Consider the following 15717-nt stretch of genomic DNA (forward strand, 5'->3'; position numbering starts at 1 on the left):
TCGTTTGTGAAATCCTACATACTGTCAGTATTAGAAGACTACTCATTGGGTAACGATGGAGAACGAATACTTCCTAGGTTACAAATGTTATGAGGATCTTTGTTTGTCTAGTTTTAGGATCTTCTTTAGGACTCATCGCGTTGTGCTCTTTTCCTTCGCCAAAATTTTATCCCTTTAATTATAGTTTTCCTTGTCAAGATTTTTATCGAGACAACATATGTGTGTCTAACACCTTTTTGTGATTTTATCATATACTAATACTAGAGTTCTTAGAATCAAAAAAATAAAAGTCGGCAGGTATCAAATGGCACCTCTACGGAATTTCGAGGAAACTCACACGTCGCTTGCATACCACGCGGGAACATTTAAGACAATTCCCCACCACCATCACTTGGCTGCAACACGCGGCACAATAGAATGCAACACGATAAAACGGATGACATATTCGTAATTAAATCCATAAATCATAGCCTTTCTCGTAACCTATAACTTCTTTCCTCACTAGTCGGTCAAGCTGAAAATCAAAATCTCCAAACCATTTCTTCTCTTTTCTCTCAAAAAAAAAAACCTTTGATCAATCTCTTCATCAACATCTTCAGCAACGATGGATCTACGAGAATCAATTGCAAACGAAACAAATGTGGCATTACAGATAGCAAAACAAGTAATGTTAAAAGAAAAAGAAACAAATCTTGTATTTTCACCACTATCAATCCATGTAATATTAAGTTTAATAGCATCTGGTTCTAAAGGTAAAACATTAGATGAGATGTTATCATTCCTAAAATCATCTTGTAATGGTGATCTTAATTCATTTTCATCTGAACTTGTTGCTCTTATATTGGCTGATGGTAGTCATACTGGTGGTCCGTTATTGAGATTTGTTAATGGTGTTTGGATCGAGAAATCTCTTCCTATGAGACCTTATTTTAAAGATATTGTTGATTCTGTTTATAAAGCTGCTTCTAATCAAGTTGATTTCCAGAACAAGGTAACCTCATTTTCTATTTTCAAGATTTTCTTAGACATTATTCATGTTGCTCATTTATTTGTTTCTATGTGCTCATCAGCGTTCGTGTGTAGTTTTAGAACTGAAAATTGATGGATCGGAACTCATTTACACACTAATATACCTACCAAAAAGAAATGATTGGAAGTTGGAACTAGTTTCTGGAGTTTAGATTTACATTGTACTACTAGATCAACTAACATGCCGAGTAGGGACTGTAAATTTTATAAATGTATTGAGATTTGAGGTATTGTATGACGTTGTAGTAGTCTCTCCTTGGTGTAGGCTTATTGTTTTTGTTTGACATAGTGTTACCAGTACTCTTACCGTGGTGAAGGTTTCATATGAGGAATCACTACAGTTTAATGCTGCTTTGGGTTGGATTGATGTGGATTTATTGTTTAGATTTATCATTGTCTTGTAGGTGTTTGAATTATCGGTGAGGTTTTGTATGACATAGAGTTTCTGTTAGTTTAACAATGTTCAGGTAACAGAATGTAGAGCGAGCAAGTATATGTGCATTAAGTTATGTGGTTGTTTTTGTTGCATCTGTGTAGGTTCATTGTTTAATTTACGATGGAAACATACGACTAAATGGTAATCCGGGTTTGTAAAGTATATCCTTGTTTATCCTTATTGATTTACGGTTATATAAAGCTTTCTAGTTGATGTTTTCTGATGCAACCTTTTTTAGTAGTGGCACTTAGATCTTACCTGTTGGTAGTAATCACGGATCTGCAACTCATACAACTTTAGTATTCTATGCTATGAATGGAACTGTTAGTCTAACCATGTGTCCATTACTTAGGAAGATTTGTGTGCATCAATCAGAAAAGTTCTTATTACAATTTATATTATTTGTATATTGGACTACGAAAATTCAATTTGGCTGTGAAAAGGATTATATGTATGCTTACATATCGTAAATACTAATAGCGCGTAATTAATGATGACAGCCAAGCTCTTTTGCAACCATACAAGCAGTAGGCATATGGCATATGCATATTATTTATTGAGAAAAGCTTGCATAGAAACTTGGTTTTCATATCAACCAAGTCTTGACATTAGTGCATACAGGGTATTAGCATGAGCACCAATATGTTACTGTAATTAATAGTTCGTTGGTTTGTTCTTGTCGCTGTTGCAGGCTGTTGAAGTGGCAAATGAAGTTAACTCGTGGGCTGAAAAGGAAACCAATGGTCTTATCAAAGAGGTTCTTCCTTCTGGTTCAGTTGACCATTCAACTAAACTTATCTTTGCAAATGCTCTTTATTTCAAAGGAACGTGGAATGAGAAATTTGATGGATCAGAAACCAAACATCAAGATTTTCACCTTCTTAACGGAACTAAAGTCCAAACACCCTTCATGACAAGCAAGAAGAAACAGTTTGTCAGTGAGTTCAATGGTTTCAAAGTTCTAGGTCTGTCTTACAAGCAAGGGGAAGATAAGAGGCGCTTCTCCATGTATTTCTATTTGCCTGATGCTCAGAATGGGCTGGCAGCACTGATAGAGAAGATGGGTTCAGAACCAGATTTCTTAAACCGCCATATCCCGTCCCAACAAGTAGAAGTTGGTCAGTTCAAGATTCCTAAATTCAAGATCTCATTTGGATTTGAAGCTTCAAGCCATCTGAAGGAGTTAGGCCTGGTATTGCCCTTCTCTGGTGATGACGGAGGTCTAAGTGAGATGGTGGATTCGGTTCAAGGTCAGAACCTTTATGTTTCAAGCATTCACCACAAATCTTTCATTGAAGTAAATGAGGAAGGTACTGAAGCTGCTGCAGCTTCTGCTGCTGTGATAAAACTGAGGTCGTTACAAATGTCCGGTCCCATCGACTTCGTAGCTGATCACCCATTCATCTTCCTGATCCGAGAAGATATGACCGGCATGGTTCTGTTTGTCGGCCATATTGTCAATCCAGCTCTGGAGGCTTAACCTAGTGTGGTAGGAGAGAGACCTAACTTGATCATGTTCGTATCTAGTAAAACCGAAATACATAAAAATCTTAGCACAAGGTTTTGATGCTGGTTACTGTATGTGTTTATGTATAATAAATCGTTTTTTAGCTTGTACTGTGGTCCCAGGTTTGACCTCATCTGAATGTTGAATGTTGGCATACGCCAATGCTAATTCCCATACAAGGTGAATCATTTTTAAGATAGGGTCTCCTTTGGGAGACCCCATATGTGTGGATGAGTATGGATTATGGATTGTAAAGTTTGGCCATAAAATGAAAAGTATACATTTTACTTGATGTTTTAGGTTTTTTCTATGTTCCAAAATAGATGATAGTTTTGGTATTTTTCTTATATTCTCATTAATTTGCCATTGTTTTGGAATTACACAATATTATTAATTTTTATTGAAATCAGTACTCTAATTTTAAATCTATTCTAAGTTTTTTATTGTGTTCCAAAATGATAGAGAATTTGGTAATACATCTCAAGTAAAATACTACGGGACTGATAACTTTCCTTAGAATCTAAAAATTGAAAACTAAGTCATCTAAATCTTTAAGAAGAATTAATACGGGTAAATTTGGAAAGATTTTACTTTCTCTGATATTTCCTAATCTCCGTGAAAAACTCTACAAATCCAAGTAAATCGGAGAGAGCATGAAAGTAGAGAAACCAGCATTTTGGTTCGGACGGGGTCGTGAGAAACCAGAATTTGAAGTTTTGCCATAAAACGAAAAGATGGAAGAAGTTCATACGTAAGAAGAAACTAGTGAAAAGTGTGAAACTAGAATTTTGATTTCAGTGGGCTGAGAGACTAATTAGAGAGTCGTGATAAAATAGAAGAAGGCAAGGAAAAGGGACAGAAACTGTTACTAGAACTGATGCAGGTCCATTCATGTATGTCGGTGCCGTCCTTGTCGTTGCAGTCTTAATTTAGTTCAATGCTCGTTTAGTTCGTTAACTGTCTTTGATAAAGAACGAGATTTTTTGGGACCATGGTTTTTTTTTGGACCATGGTTTTATTTTAGGTAAGACATTAGAAGTAAATCTAGGTCATCCCTTATCTAGATATTTATATTAATACCTAAATTACCTTCCTGATTAATTTTGGATGATGATTAGGTAGTGTTAATAATAGTTAGTGTAATGATTAGTGAGATGATTAAGTTAAAGATAATTAGTGAGATTAAAAAAATCGTTTTTTTAAAGAAGTAGAATTATTGAGAGAGTAAAGTTAGAGAAGATGAAGAAGGAAAACATGAAAAACGATGGATTTTACCAACCACAACCGGAGGAAGGGTATTTGGGTACCCAGGTATGCTTCAAATTTAGATAATGTTGGTTGAATTGCTTAAAACTTTCAAAAAAATGAACTTTTTCATGTAAATTTGGGCCAGTTCGGTTAACCATATGTCAACAACATGTAACCGAACACATCGGAAAGTGTAGTTCGGTTACCATATGTCAAGAACATGTAACCGAACACACCTGAAAGTGTAGTTCGGTTACGTTTTTCAAACACGCAGGTTACCGAACTCGCTCGTTAATGGAGGTTTTGGTCGTACAGTGCAATGTTCGGTTACCTAGGATAAAATGGTAGGTAACCGAACTTTGGACTTGACAATTTATTTGAGTACATCTTGTGTGTTCGGTTAGTTCGCAAACTTCAACGCAACCAAGTTCCCAACCGAACTTCAGGTTAAAAGTAACCTAGTGTTAGAAGTTCGGTTGGTTCGCAAACTTCAACATATATTGCGAATCAACCGAACTGGGCTTATAGGTAGAGTTCGGTTACAAAGAAAACTTAATAATTTTGCGAACGAATCGAACTTATGGACTTTTATTGTTCTAATACAAGGAGTTCGGTTAAAAGTATTTTTTTGCGAATCAACCGAACTCAAGAAAAAAATAATTTGTGATAACCGAACTTTTTACTGAAAAAAAAACTCCATTAAACCTCTCTGCAACTTCCATTTTCAACTCATTTTGATGATTAATTCTCATTTATTCAACCAAAAACGAATAGCAAGTAATGGGTTTGTGAGAATGTCTTTGTTAATGTTTTAAATTAAGCTATATATATAGTGGTGGTGGTAATCGGAGGTGGTGGTGGTAATCGGTGATTGTTGGTGGTGATAATTGGAGGTGGTGGTGGTAATCGGCGGTGGTGGATGGTGGTGGTGGTGGTAATCGGTGGTGGGTGGTGGTGGTGGTAATCGGTGGTTGGTGGTGGTGATGGTGGTGAGAGAAGGTGGTGGTTATATATATATATATAGAGGTGGTTATTGTGCTGGTTTTAAATTAAATTAGGTTAAGTTAAGAATGTGTTAGTCATTTTAATGTTCTAAGACACCCCTTATAATTATAGGGAGGGTGGTCTAATAAGACCTAATCCCAAAAAAAAAAATCACGGTCCCTACAAAAATCATTTTTGATAAAGTAAATCAGTTTGCTGCTCTTTCGTCCCATTTGCTTCAGCCCATGTGATTTGGTACGAAAATATCGAATCACTACCGCTTATTGTCCCTCCCGTACACCCAAAGCATGTAAAATTAATGGTGGCACTTGCTAAGATAAAATAAAAATCAACTAATTTGTCTCGTTTGCAGTTCGTTAGAGCTTTGTTTAATCAAGAGAAGACAACAAAAATAGAGGTGTTTGCTTAACTCGAAAAGTTTACAATGTTGTTTAGTCGTAATCATGTGTCAGGTCGAGCCACGTAAAGCTGGAAGCCAATTTGTCCGTTGAGCTGGCCGAAGTAAACAAACATCAGTCAGATTAATTAATCAAAGCCAGCTTGAAACCATCATAACAAGTCATTAACGTCCGATATAAACTAAGCCAAATATCAATTAATTCATCTCCAAAATGAGCAAACAAGAGTACATAGAAACGCATCAATCAGTTGAAGTGACTCATGAGATGAGATAGGGAGATATTCACGAAGATTCCCATTCTTATAAAGTTAGAATAGGATTCTAGGTGGGACATGTTAGGAAAAAAAGATGTTGATGACCATATCAAATCAAATCTCTTTGTATAGTAGAATAGGAAGAATGACGGTTGAGTGCGACTTCACTTGCATTTGCAGCAACACATTCATATTAAGAGATTAGATTAGACACAAATTCAAAGAAGTTTCTATGCGCACATTATAAGCTTTAGCTTTGACTCTTAATAATTCTCTTGTTTTTGCATTCTTCAAAGCATCTCAGACTCTCAGTATAATTCAAGTTTCAAAACTAAAAACCAGTTAATAGTGGAGAGTAGTAAATTTCAATTCAGTTCTCAATTTTATATTCTTAAAACAAGAAGAAGAGAACTGAAGGTGTCCTCGATTTTGATGCAGTAGAACCTGGACACCGACCCAACTCCCATCACTTGACTCCTCGATTCTCTACAATCTTCCTTAACTTTCACTCTCTGTAGTTGGACTCTTCCTAGTTTCTCTTTCTTTTTGATTTTTTGGTGCGACTCTGTTGTTTTTGAGGTTGAAGAGAAGAAACCATTTCTAAAGATTTGAGGGATCTGTGAAAAAAAGTTAACTGAAGAAGGAAAAAAATGGGGGAAACACATCATGATCATTCTCATACACCACCGCCAATAGGAGTACCACCTATGTCTGTTGGATTAGGAGGACCACTACCACCACTCTCAGGACCTAGAGGAGCTACGTTTACACCTGAAGAACAACTTCATCAGCTTACTTTCTGCATCCATTCCAATCCTTCATGGCGTAAGTTTTTTTTTTTATTAGATTAGATGCATTAGCACTTTTTTCATTCTCGGGTACCTTTTTATTTTTCCAAATCTTAAGTTTATTTTTAAGTTCTGGATATTCTATAAAAAGTACTTAAAAAGCATGTTAATTTCCTTTTTATATTACACAAAATAGGATTTTCGTTTGATCTGATTGAAACCCAGAATCTGTTTTCTGTTTATATTTTGTATCAAGATTCATTTTGTTCATCCTATTAAAATTTAACTTCTTATTGTGAATCTGAAGAAGCCACTTTTTTGTACTGTAATTTAGAATTTTGATTTTTGCACTGTGTCTGTTATTTTATACTGTAGCAAAATTTATTCTAGAACCAACTCAATTAGCCGGAGATGATGATTAAAGTTCAAACATTGGCTTTTGTGATAACAAGGCTTGTTTATCATTTACATATCTGTTTAATCTGGATATTAACTATTTGTGTATGATTCAATTTCACAGCGGAAATGTTTCTTCTGGCTTTCCAGCATTACATTGTGACATTGGGAACAACTGTTATGATTGCCAGCTTTCTTGTTCCTCGAATGGGAGGAGACCATGTACAGTTTCCCGCATAATCTTATTTATTCTTTGTTTAAGTGTACAAGCTGTGTTGCTGTTAGTATTTGATTTTTCTCTAACATCTGATTGTTCTTGGTTGGATAATGGAGCAGGGAGATAAAGCTCGTGTAATTCAAACATTGCTGTTTATGGGTGCGATTAACACTCTTCTTCAAACTTTCCTGGGGACACGGCTTCCTACCGTGATGGGCTCATCATTTGCATTCGTCATACCTGTGGCGGCAATAATTAGAGATTTCTCTGATAGTGGCTTCAACAGTGAGCATGATGTATGTAGAATGTTACTCTGAGATTTCCGATGACTTGGTCATGAACTTTTTATCGAATTATGTCAGTTATGTAGGAAATTTGCCATTGACACCAGTATAATTTGATTGTGGTGTATATGAGTTCATAACCTCCCCATGAACCACATTTTCCTTCACAAAACTCTCCTTAAACTATCTATTGTGTGCTAGCAATTCGCAGATTAAGTTCAATACTGATACAATTTCAGGGTGCTTGCAGAGATTCGTCCACACAATGCGAGCTATTCAAGGAGCATTAATTGTCTCATCATTTTTCAATATCATCATTGGGTATAGTAAGGCATGGGGGACATATTCAAGGTAACATTTTTATCTGAATTCTGCAACTCTTCTTTATTTTAGCCTTTTTTTATTGGTCCATCAAGGCTTGAAATCCGACCTATAAGACATCTAAGTATCCTCCTATCCTGTTATGTATACTAACATCTTTAATTCAATGTCATTGACAGACTCTTCAGTCCTGTTTCAATTGTTCCAGTGGTCTGTGTTGTGGGTCTTGGCCTGTTCCAGAGGGGTTTTCCCATGGTATTGTTTTGCCTTTGAGCTTTTTTTTTTATCATGAAATTTGCAATGGAAAATGTAAGTGCTGACTGATATTTTCTTTGGTCTCTTCAGCTTGCACAGTGCGTTGAGATTGGACTGCCCATGTTAATTCTACTTGTTATCGTCCAACAAGTAATGTATTAGTTTTATCTGATTACATGATTCTTAAGCAGTTCAATTGCTAGAATAGAAGATGAAAAAGTAAAAGCTTAATATCGCTTTTCTTGCAGTACTTGAAGCGTCTCCACGAAAGCACTTATGTTATACTTGAGAGATTTGCGTTGTTGATGTGTGTCGGAGTTGTATGGGCTTTTGCTGCTCTACTCACTGTAAGTGGTGCTTACAATGATGTCGGTGAACAAACAAAAACAAACTGTCGCACTGATAAATCCCACCTTTTGTCAGCGGCTACATGGTATGGTATAAAGTTGCAGAAATCTCTTTAATAGCATTATTGACGTCAGCCTTACTCATTTTGCCGCTGCCTTGATTCTAGGATTAGAGTGCCATACCCTTTTCAGTGGGGTCCACCCATCTTCAGGGCTAGCCATGTGTTTGGAATGATGGGAGCTGCGCTTGTTACCTCTGCTGAGGTCAGTCATTTCTTTTTACATTATTGGAACCGTAACAATATATGGTTTTGGTTTGCTTAATATTTTTTATTGCGTATTGCAGTCAACTGGAACATATTTTGCAGCTGCACGTCTTTCAGGTGCTACACCTCCTCCAGCTCATGTGCTTACTCGAAGCATAGGTCTGCAGGTAAGTCAACAACCACAAATAAGAGTGTCCAGGTTTATTCTTACGAGCTTTTTCTGTTCTTGTTTTCACGGTGAGAAGACTAATTTTGTAATGACCAGTTATCTTTTATTTCAACAGGGTATTGGTATGCTGCTTAATGGTATCTTTGGAGCAGCAGTTGGTCCGACTGCATCTGTGTAAGCTTACATGAGCTAACCCTATTTGTAATTTTTTTGATTTGCATCTCTTTGTGGCTTTACCCATCATAAGAATGTCCTGTTTGCAGAGAAAATGTTGGTCTTCTCGGATTGACCCATGTTGGTAGTCGAAGAGTTGTGCAGCTATCATGCATGTTCATGCTCTTCTTTTCAATATTTGGTTAGTCAACCCTAACTCTTTAAAGAGTTAAAAACTTTAAAGTTAAAATTAAGAATATCCTGGAGTATTTCAGTTATGCTGGAATTTTCTTTTTTTCAGGAAAATTTGGTGCGTTTTTTGCATCTATTCCGCTGCCAATATTTGCTGCAATTTACTGTGTTCTCTTTGGACTCGTTAGTAAGTTCATCATTGCAATCATTCATGTGTTCTACAATCAACAAGAACTAGCATCCATTTCTTATAACATGCTTACTCATGCTATTTTATGTTTTGCTCTGTTTGGTAGCTGCCACTGGGATCTCGTTTATTCAGTTTGCGAATAATAACTCCATGAGGAACCTTTACGTGTTGGGTCTTTCGTTATTCTTGGGTATTTCAGTTCCGCAGTATTTTAATAACTTCAGTAATATTGCTGGTCATGGACCAGTTAATACAGACGGGGGATGGGTAAGTCGATAACATGTTATCTAACAAGTAGTTTCATTCACAAAATCTCAAGTGCTTTGGTGCCCATTATTGAATAATCCTTTTGTTTTGCAGTTCAATGACATTATTAATACAATTTTCTCCTCACCACCCACCGTGGCATTGATAGTCGGGACACTACTTGATAACACGCTTGACGCTAGACGGTATGTCGAAGATAGAGGACTTGGGTGGTGGATTCCCTTCCAACACAGAAATGGAGATATGAGAAACGATGAGTTTTATGCTTATCCCATCAGGATAAGTGAATTAGTCCCTAGTAGATTTCTTTAACTAAAATGAAGGATTGTTTGATGAATGTACTAGCTGTTGTACTATATGCATCCTATAACATTTCAATATTACGAATCAAAGAGTGTGTTTCTTTAGTATAGATGATATTCATATTCTTGCTGAACATAGTGTTTCAGAAAATTTCATCTACTAAAGAATTGGGTAGAAATGCACAATGGTGTCAAATTTTTGGCCCTTTGTTTCTGCACAGAGTTGCAGACATTTCTGCAGGCTTAATCTCTGTATTTATATTACCAACCAGAAATAGCACTGGTGGCTCGGAGCCCTTGCTGTCCTGCTCTGCAGTTACTATTCTTTTTATTTTGAATAGTCACCGAGATGCAGATATCAGGCAACCACAGACTTGCAGCAAACGGTCAAAATACAGTGCCACCTCTACCAACACCCCATCTTAAACAATGTCTGCGTGTCAAAATAAATAATCAGATTCTCATACGTGTCCTTCTGCTGGTTACACGTGACTACCATTTGTATGACTTGTAAGACTAGGATTTAAGCTTCATCTCAAAACTTCGAACTTATTCATGTTTATCACACTCCCCCAACTGAAACCTCTTGATAAGGAAGGAACTTACATACAAGCGGACCTGCAAACCATAGTCATAGTCATAAAAACGCTAATAATTCAATGTCTGATTCACCTCCATCTCTAGTGTCTGATTCACCTCCATCTCCAGCTCCAACTCCAGTTTCTAGCTCACCAAAACCCGGAGGTAAATTTGTTTCTCTAGATACTTGCATCCTTTGGTTTTGTTGATATTTTAACAACTCAAATTTGTGTAACCATTATTTACCTTATCTAGTTGCAGAAAGAAGTATCAGTAATTCATCATGGGAAGACATATTATTATGGAAGAAGAAGAAACAAAGTCTATCAATATTAACAGCTTCGACATTAACATGGGTTGTACTACAAGTTTATCAATACAACTTCATCACTATCGCTTCTTGGGTAGCCATGGCTATTCTAGCCATGATGTTTCTTTTTGGGAACCTCCTTAGGCTTCTGGGGAAGTAATTACTCAAACATAAATTCAAAAGATATATTGAATATCAAATTTTGTTGTTTAAAGTTTTTTGATTTCTCTGTTATATTGTTCAGGGATCCACCGAAGATAGATGATTTTGCGATTTCAGAGGAATTAGTAATGGGTTCAGCAAAGAGATTGAAAGGAAATGTTGAACAAGGAATACGATGGATGTTTAGTGTTAGTTCAGAGAAAGAATGGTTTGTGTTTGCTCAAGCTATTGGCGCTTTATTGGTTCTTTCTCAAGTGGGCAGATACTTCGATTTTGTTACTCTTCTGTATATGGGTAAGTTTCAGTTGTAGTAAAATAAATTTTACTTTATATTTGTCTCTCAAAAAGAATTCGTCAAAATTTATGAGCAGGTGTGGTGACTGCGATGACAGTACCATTGATGTACGTGAAATATGAAGATCAGCTAAAGAAGTTTGTGGGGAAGATTAGAGCACAAGGGAGAGCATACTATGAGAAAGTTGATGAAAAGGTATTGAGAAAACTAAAGCACAAGGCTGGATTTGCTGAGAAGAAAAAGGAGAAAAAGGTAGAATGATAAGTTCATATGTACTTGTGCGTAAAGATTTGAGTATGTATGGATGTTAATTATATGCTGTTTGTGTGCTCAATTAGTTGTAATCAAGGATTTTGGTGTTTCATAAAGGGATTGTTATGTATGGACGTGTTTATAGGATTGTATGTTTCGTGTCCTTGTTAATTGTGGATGTGTCACCTGCCGAAATCGGGGGCTGCTAAATTCAAACACAATTAGGCATGGATGATGAGGGGTGTTTTTAAACTGTCTTTAAGTTATCCTTCCGTCTTTTCTCTGTTTACTTGGAGCTAAAGATTTTTCTTCACCAGGTCCATAACCAAATAACCAATCCTTCACTATCTATGGAAAGTAAAATCAATCAAGAACTAACAAGTTATCGCTAATCTATGCGAAGTAAAATCAACCAAAAACTAAAAGGTTCTCAGCGAAATGTTGCAAATTAATTTTAATTTTGTTTTGCCTCGGTCCATCTTGCAAATTGGTAATTGATAATTACATTGGTACTCCAATATGATGTTGTAATTGATAATGTAATGGCCCTTCGGTAGTCTAATAAATTTAATGCTTCAAAAAAAAAAAAATCTTGCAAATTGGAGCTCTGCCAGCTGAGCTATATCCCCTAGTATGACCGGGTTAGAAAGTGGCCTAGCCAATGAAGCTATGACCGGGTTAGCAAGTGGCCTAGCAAATGAAGCTACATTAGTCCGGCAATGAAGTGACTCAAGACAAGCAGCGATAGCGAAATGAAGCTAAAGCCTTTAAGACTAGCAGCTTGATGTGAAAATGTTTCATATCCGTAATCCAGAGTCAACCCAACTCAGAAGGAATGGATTTGCGGGATGCCATATAAGTCGAGCAATGACGTTTTTTAGACAGCAAAGACAGCAAAATTTGCGAATTCGATCAAGCCGGGCTTTAAATCACAAAGTTTTTTTCATCCCAAACTTTGTGATTTTCCAAGATAAATATTTTAACTTTTTTGGAGTTTTCTTGAGGGATGGTAGTGATCTAGGCTTTTTCTTTAATAAGAGTGGGACTGTTCCAGATCCGTGAGGTTTGCTAGACTAGACTTGTCTACTTCAAATAGGCTTCCGAACCTAAAACGTATCAAAAGAGAAATCTTTGCTAGACTAGACTTGTCCGAACCTAAAACGTATCAAAAAAGAAATCTTTACTAGACTAGACTTGTCTACTTCAAATAGGCTTCCGAATCTAAAACGTATCAAAAGAGAAATCAAATAGGCTTTGTTTGTTGGGGTTAAGGCTGATAGAGGTTGAGGTTAAGGCTACACAGGAACCGGGGATGATAGAGGTTGAGGTTAAGGCTGCACAGGAACCAGAACGGAAGCGATGAACCGACTTGAACCGGAGAAGGGGCACAGGAACCGGGAGATGATAGATGTTGAGGTTAAGGATGCACAGGAACCAGAGCGGAAGCGATGAACCGACTTGAACCGGAGAAGGGTACAAGAAATGGGAATGGAACAGAATCGGTTGCATAGGGGTACAAGTACCGAATCCAACCTTATTCCCGGCCTGTCCCGGAGTGAAATACCTATTTGATTTTATCTATTGATTTTAATTCACTTAGCCGTTGATAATAGGTTTTTATACTTATTTACTCTTTCTCATTTCGTTCCCACTCTCATTCACAAGCGACTTTCGTTATTTCTTTCTTCTTCATACTAATCACTCTTTTTCTGTGGTTTCAATTTTTTGTTTTCATCAATCCAATTGAAACAATCAGTATTATTGGAAGTAGTAGTATCAATTGAAATTGTTTTCATTAGTTTCAGTTTCATAGATCTTGAAATTTCATGCTGGTTCTAATCAGTTGACTTTTTCAATTGATTAATTGATTGTTCAATCAGTTCTGTTGATGATGATTCTATTCGATTAGGTTAGGTTAATTTATTTGAAATTACAAGGAATAATAGGTTTAGAGTTAAGAGGAGTCGTCATTTGATGAGCTTCTGTGACTAAATTTATGATGGGTATTAAATATCATTGAATCGGCTTCTGAAATTAATGAGATTAGGGTTCACATGGAGGTCATATGAAGGAATTGATGAAGAATAATTAAAGTTAGGGATTGAAGACTTGAAGCTCAACAGGTATGGAAGAAGACGATGATTCAAGGGATTTTAATGAGGAAATTTACAGGGTCTTGAAGGGTGCTGATGAAGTAAGAAGATGGGTTAACAGGAAATCCATTAAGAGAAGATGGTGAATTTGAAGATATTTCAAGATGGTACTGAAAGATGATGTTATGCAGTAGTCTAGAGAAGAAGGAGAGGATCTTTTTGATGTTCATGTGAAGAATGGAGTTTAGGTTCTATTGTGCGTGGAGAAGACAAGAAAAGGCATTTTCTTGTGTATCAAAATCACAGGTAAAAACTGGTACCAGACCGGTCTTACATGTACATATACAAGTAGTCAAATGAGGGAACCAACCAGTAAAAAGTATAGGTACCGGGGTCTTAGGAAACCCGGACTATACCGGCCCATGTGCAGCCTTAGTTGAGGTTGAAGCAACTCTTAGGTTGTAAAGGACGTCATCTAAGAGAATCAAGTGCGTAGAATCTTGCGAGATTCAAGAAACGTAAGAAGCAAGAGTAAAGCCGAATTGCTTGGAGGGTAATTCGGTATTAACTACATTCCAGTATGCAGTATGATAATAGGATAGTGTCTGTAGCGATTTAATATATTCCGGTGTTCAAAGATGGACGAGGTCTCTGAGTAATTTGTGCGTGTAGTTTTCCGCGTTAACAAAATGTCTGGTGTCTTGTGTTATTTCCTTTTCCGCATTATATTGTTTATCTTTATAATAGGAATATCACGAGTAGATAGTTAATTCCTTATTGTTTGAGATCAAATCAGGACTTGTTCTTTTTGAATTTATATCTTGAAAATATATATTATAATTTTCGTACTTGTTAGAGTTCGAATCTTGATAATTAGGATACAACTATATTGATTTTTTAGATCGTCCAACGACTCTTCTACATAATCAGGTACAAGGACCTTTGGTTTATACATATTGATTGTGGAAGAGAAAAAGATGAGTCTATACATAATTTGTTTCAAGGGTCTTTATTATTGATCTACTTGTGATTGTATTAGGTTTTCTTCATACAGGTTTTCGAACAAAAAGGTTGGTGGTGTACTTGGTACCCTTTCCTTTTCAAAACATTTCTCAGTATTAAAACTCCCAGTTGCAAGTCTCTTGGCTCGATATTCTTATGTTTTTTTTCTCATGTATCTCTAATGCTTTGAGAGATGTATTAGTGTTCATTCTCATTTCAAATTAACTTCCTTTATGATTTTGAGGATAGCTTCGTCATTTTTTCATGAGTTGGCTAACATTGTTTATGTGGTTGGATATTTCAACTTTGTGGGTAGGATATCTTCCATGTTGAATGCTAGAGAAAATAAGGACTCTAGGGTTGAGGACATTTTGTTTGACCTGCAGGCCCGTAATACCTCATGCAGTATGTTGTACCACATTACCTTTGAAGCATCTAAGTTTTTCTTTATGTTGGATAACACATTTGTTCGGCTTTATGCTTGTGTGTTTCATTGCGGAAAGTATTGTTAGAGCACTGCTCGGTCGAACTCGCAAGAGTTGTTATCTCAAGCTTGTTCGTCAAGTTTAGTTGATCAAAACTATATACTTGATTTCTAGTCAACTTATAGCTATGTCTCGGATTAGGATAGAAGTGTGTAGTTGAGCTTTAGACTTCATGGCATTCACCAATTTAAGAAGAAGAGCTAGTGAAGAGCTTGGAGGAATTTCATCAACAAAAGGTATGTGGAGACTAAAACTTATCTATCACTAAGAAGTCTATTCTATTCTATCTTCTAATGAGACTAAGTCATATAGATATATAGACTTTTACGCTATATACAATTGAAATTTCGAGCCGAGTTTATCTCGTTTATATATTTCTTGAAATACATGTTGGAAGCTTTTAGCTTTATCTAAAGTTCATCATCTACTTGACGTGTTTAGTTGTAGACAATTCATTTGTTGGAAACTAAACATTAAGTTAAGATGATCATGTGAAAATTACCTTGAACATGT

At 36.3% G+C, this 15717-nt stretch overlaps 3 protein-coding genes across 4 annotated transcripts; all 3 read left to right on the plus strand.

The window, feature by feature from the left end:
* Positions 1 to 488: 488 nt before the first annotated feature.
* On the plus strand, positions 489 to 3264 carry LOC113293888 (serpin-ZX-like). The gene is made up of 2 exons (XM_026542337.1): positions 489 to 991; positions 2157 to 3264. Exons 1-2 carry the CDS (start codon positions 605 to 607, stop codon positions 2943 to 2945), a joined length of 1176 nt encoding a protein of 391 aa, XP_026398122.1. The 5' UTR covers positions 489 to 604; the 3' UTR covers positions 2946 to 3264.
* Positions 3265 to 5845: 2581 nt separating this feature from the next.
* Positions 5846 to 10141, plus strand: LOC113293895 (nucleobase-ascorbate transporter 3-like). The gene is made up of 14 exons (XM_026542342.1): positions 5846 to 6704; positions 7188 to 7285; positions 7400 to 7576; positions 7815 to 7915; positions 8065 to 8140; positions 8231 to 8290; positions 8389 to 8573; positions 8655 to 8751; positions 8834 to 8920; positions 9038 to 9096; positions 9186 to 9277; positions 9377 to 9454; positions 9564 to 9724; positions 9818 to 10141. Exons 1-14 carry the CDS (start codon positions 6530 to 6532, stop codon positions 10034 to 10036), a joined length of 1665 nt encoding a protein of 554 aa, XP_026398127.1. The 5' UTR covers positions 5846 to 6529; the 3' UTR covers positions 10037 to 10141.
* Positions 10142 to 10608: 467 nt separating this feature from the next.
* Positions 10609 to 11754, plus strand: LOC113331055 (reticulon-like protein B13). Of its 2 annotated transcripts, none has more exons than XM_026577842.1 (4): positions 10609 to 10770; positions 10861 to 11071; positions 11160 to 11371; positions 11449 to 11754. In XM_026577842.1, exons 1-4 carry the CDS (start codon positions 10686 to 10688, stop codon positions 11631 to 11633), a joined length of 693 nt encoding a protein of 230 aa, XP_026433627.1. In that variant the 5' UTR covers positions 10609 to 10685; the 3' UTR covers positions 11634 to 11754. The 2 variants fall into 2 exon arrangements, with proteins under 2 accessions (XP_026433627.1, XP_026433630.1); XM_026577845.1 differs by having other exon boundaries at positions 10867 to 11071.
* The last annotated feature ends 3963 nt before the right edge of the window (positions 11755 to 15717 follow it).

The sequence above is a fragment of the Papaver somniferum genome, chromosome 1 (assembly GCF_003573695.1).
Source record: "Papaver somniferum cultivar HN1 chromosome 1, ASM357369v1, whole genome shotgun sequence".
Taxonomy (NCBI): domain Eukaryota; kingdom Viridiplantae; phylum Streptophyta; class Magnoliopsida; order Ranunculales; family Papaveraceae; genus Papaver; species Papaver somniferum.

Bases quoted from the DNA above. Each gene is read 5' to 3' on its own strand.
- LOC113293888 (XM_026542337.1), top strand. From the start codon at position 605: ATGGATCTACGAGAATCAATTGCAAACGAAACAAATGTGGCATTACAG. The intron at 992-2,156 runs GTAACCTCATTT...TCGCTGTTGCAG, and splicing joins AAGTTGATTTCCAGAACAAG to GCTGTTGAAGTGGCAAATGA.
- LOC113293895 (XM_026542342.1), top strand. From the start codon at position 6,530: ATGGGGGAAACACATCATGATCATTCTCATACACCACCGCCAATAGGA. The intron at 8,752-8,833 runs GTCAGTCATTTC...TGCGTATTGCAG, and splicing joins CGCTTGTTACCTCTGCTGAG to TCAACTGGAACATATTTTGC. The intron at 9,097-9,185 runs GTAAGCTTACAT...TCCTGTTTGCAG, and splicing joins GTTGGTCCGACTGCATCTGT to AGAAAATGTTGGTCTTCTCG.
- LOC113331055 (XM_026577842.1), top strand. From the start codon at position 10,686: ATGTCTGATTCACCTCCATCTCTAGTGTCTGATTCACCTCCATCTCCA. The intron at 11,072-11,159 runs GTAATTACTCAA...TATATTGTTCAG, and splicing joins CTCCTTAGGCTTCTGGGGAA to GGATCCACCGAAGATAGATG. The intron at 11,372-11,448 runs GTAAGTTTCAGT...ATTTATGAGCAG, and splicing joins TGTTACTCTTCTGTATATGG to GTGTGGTGACTGCGATGACA.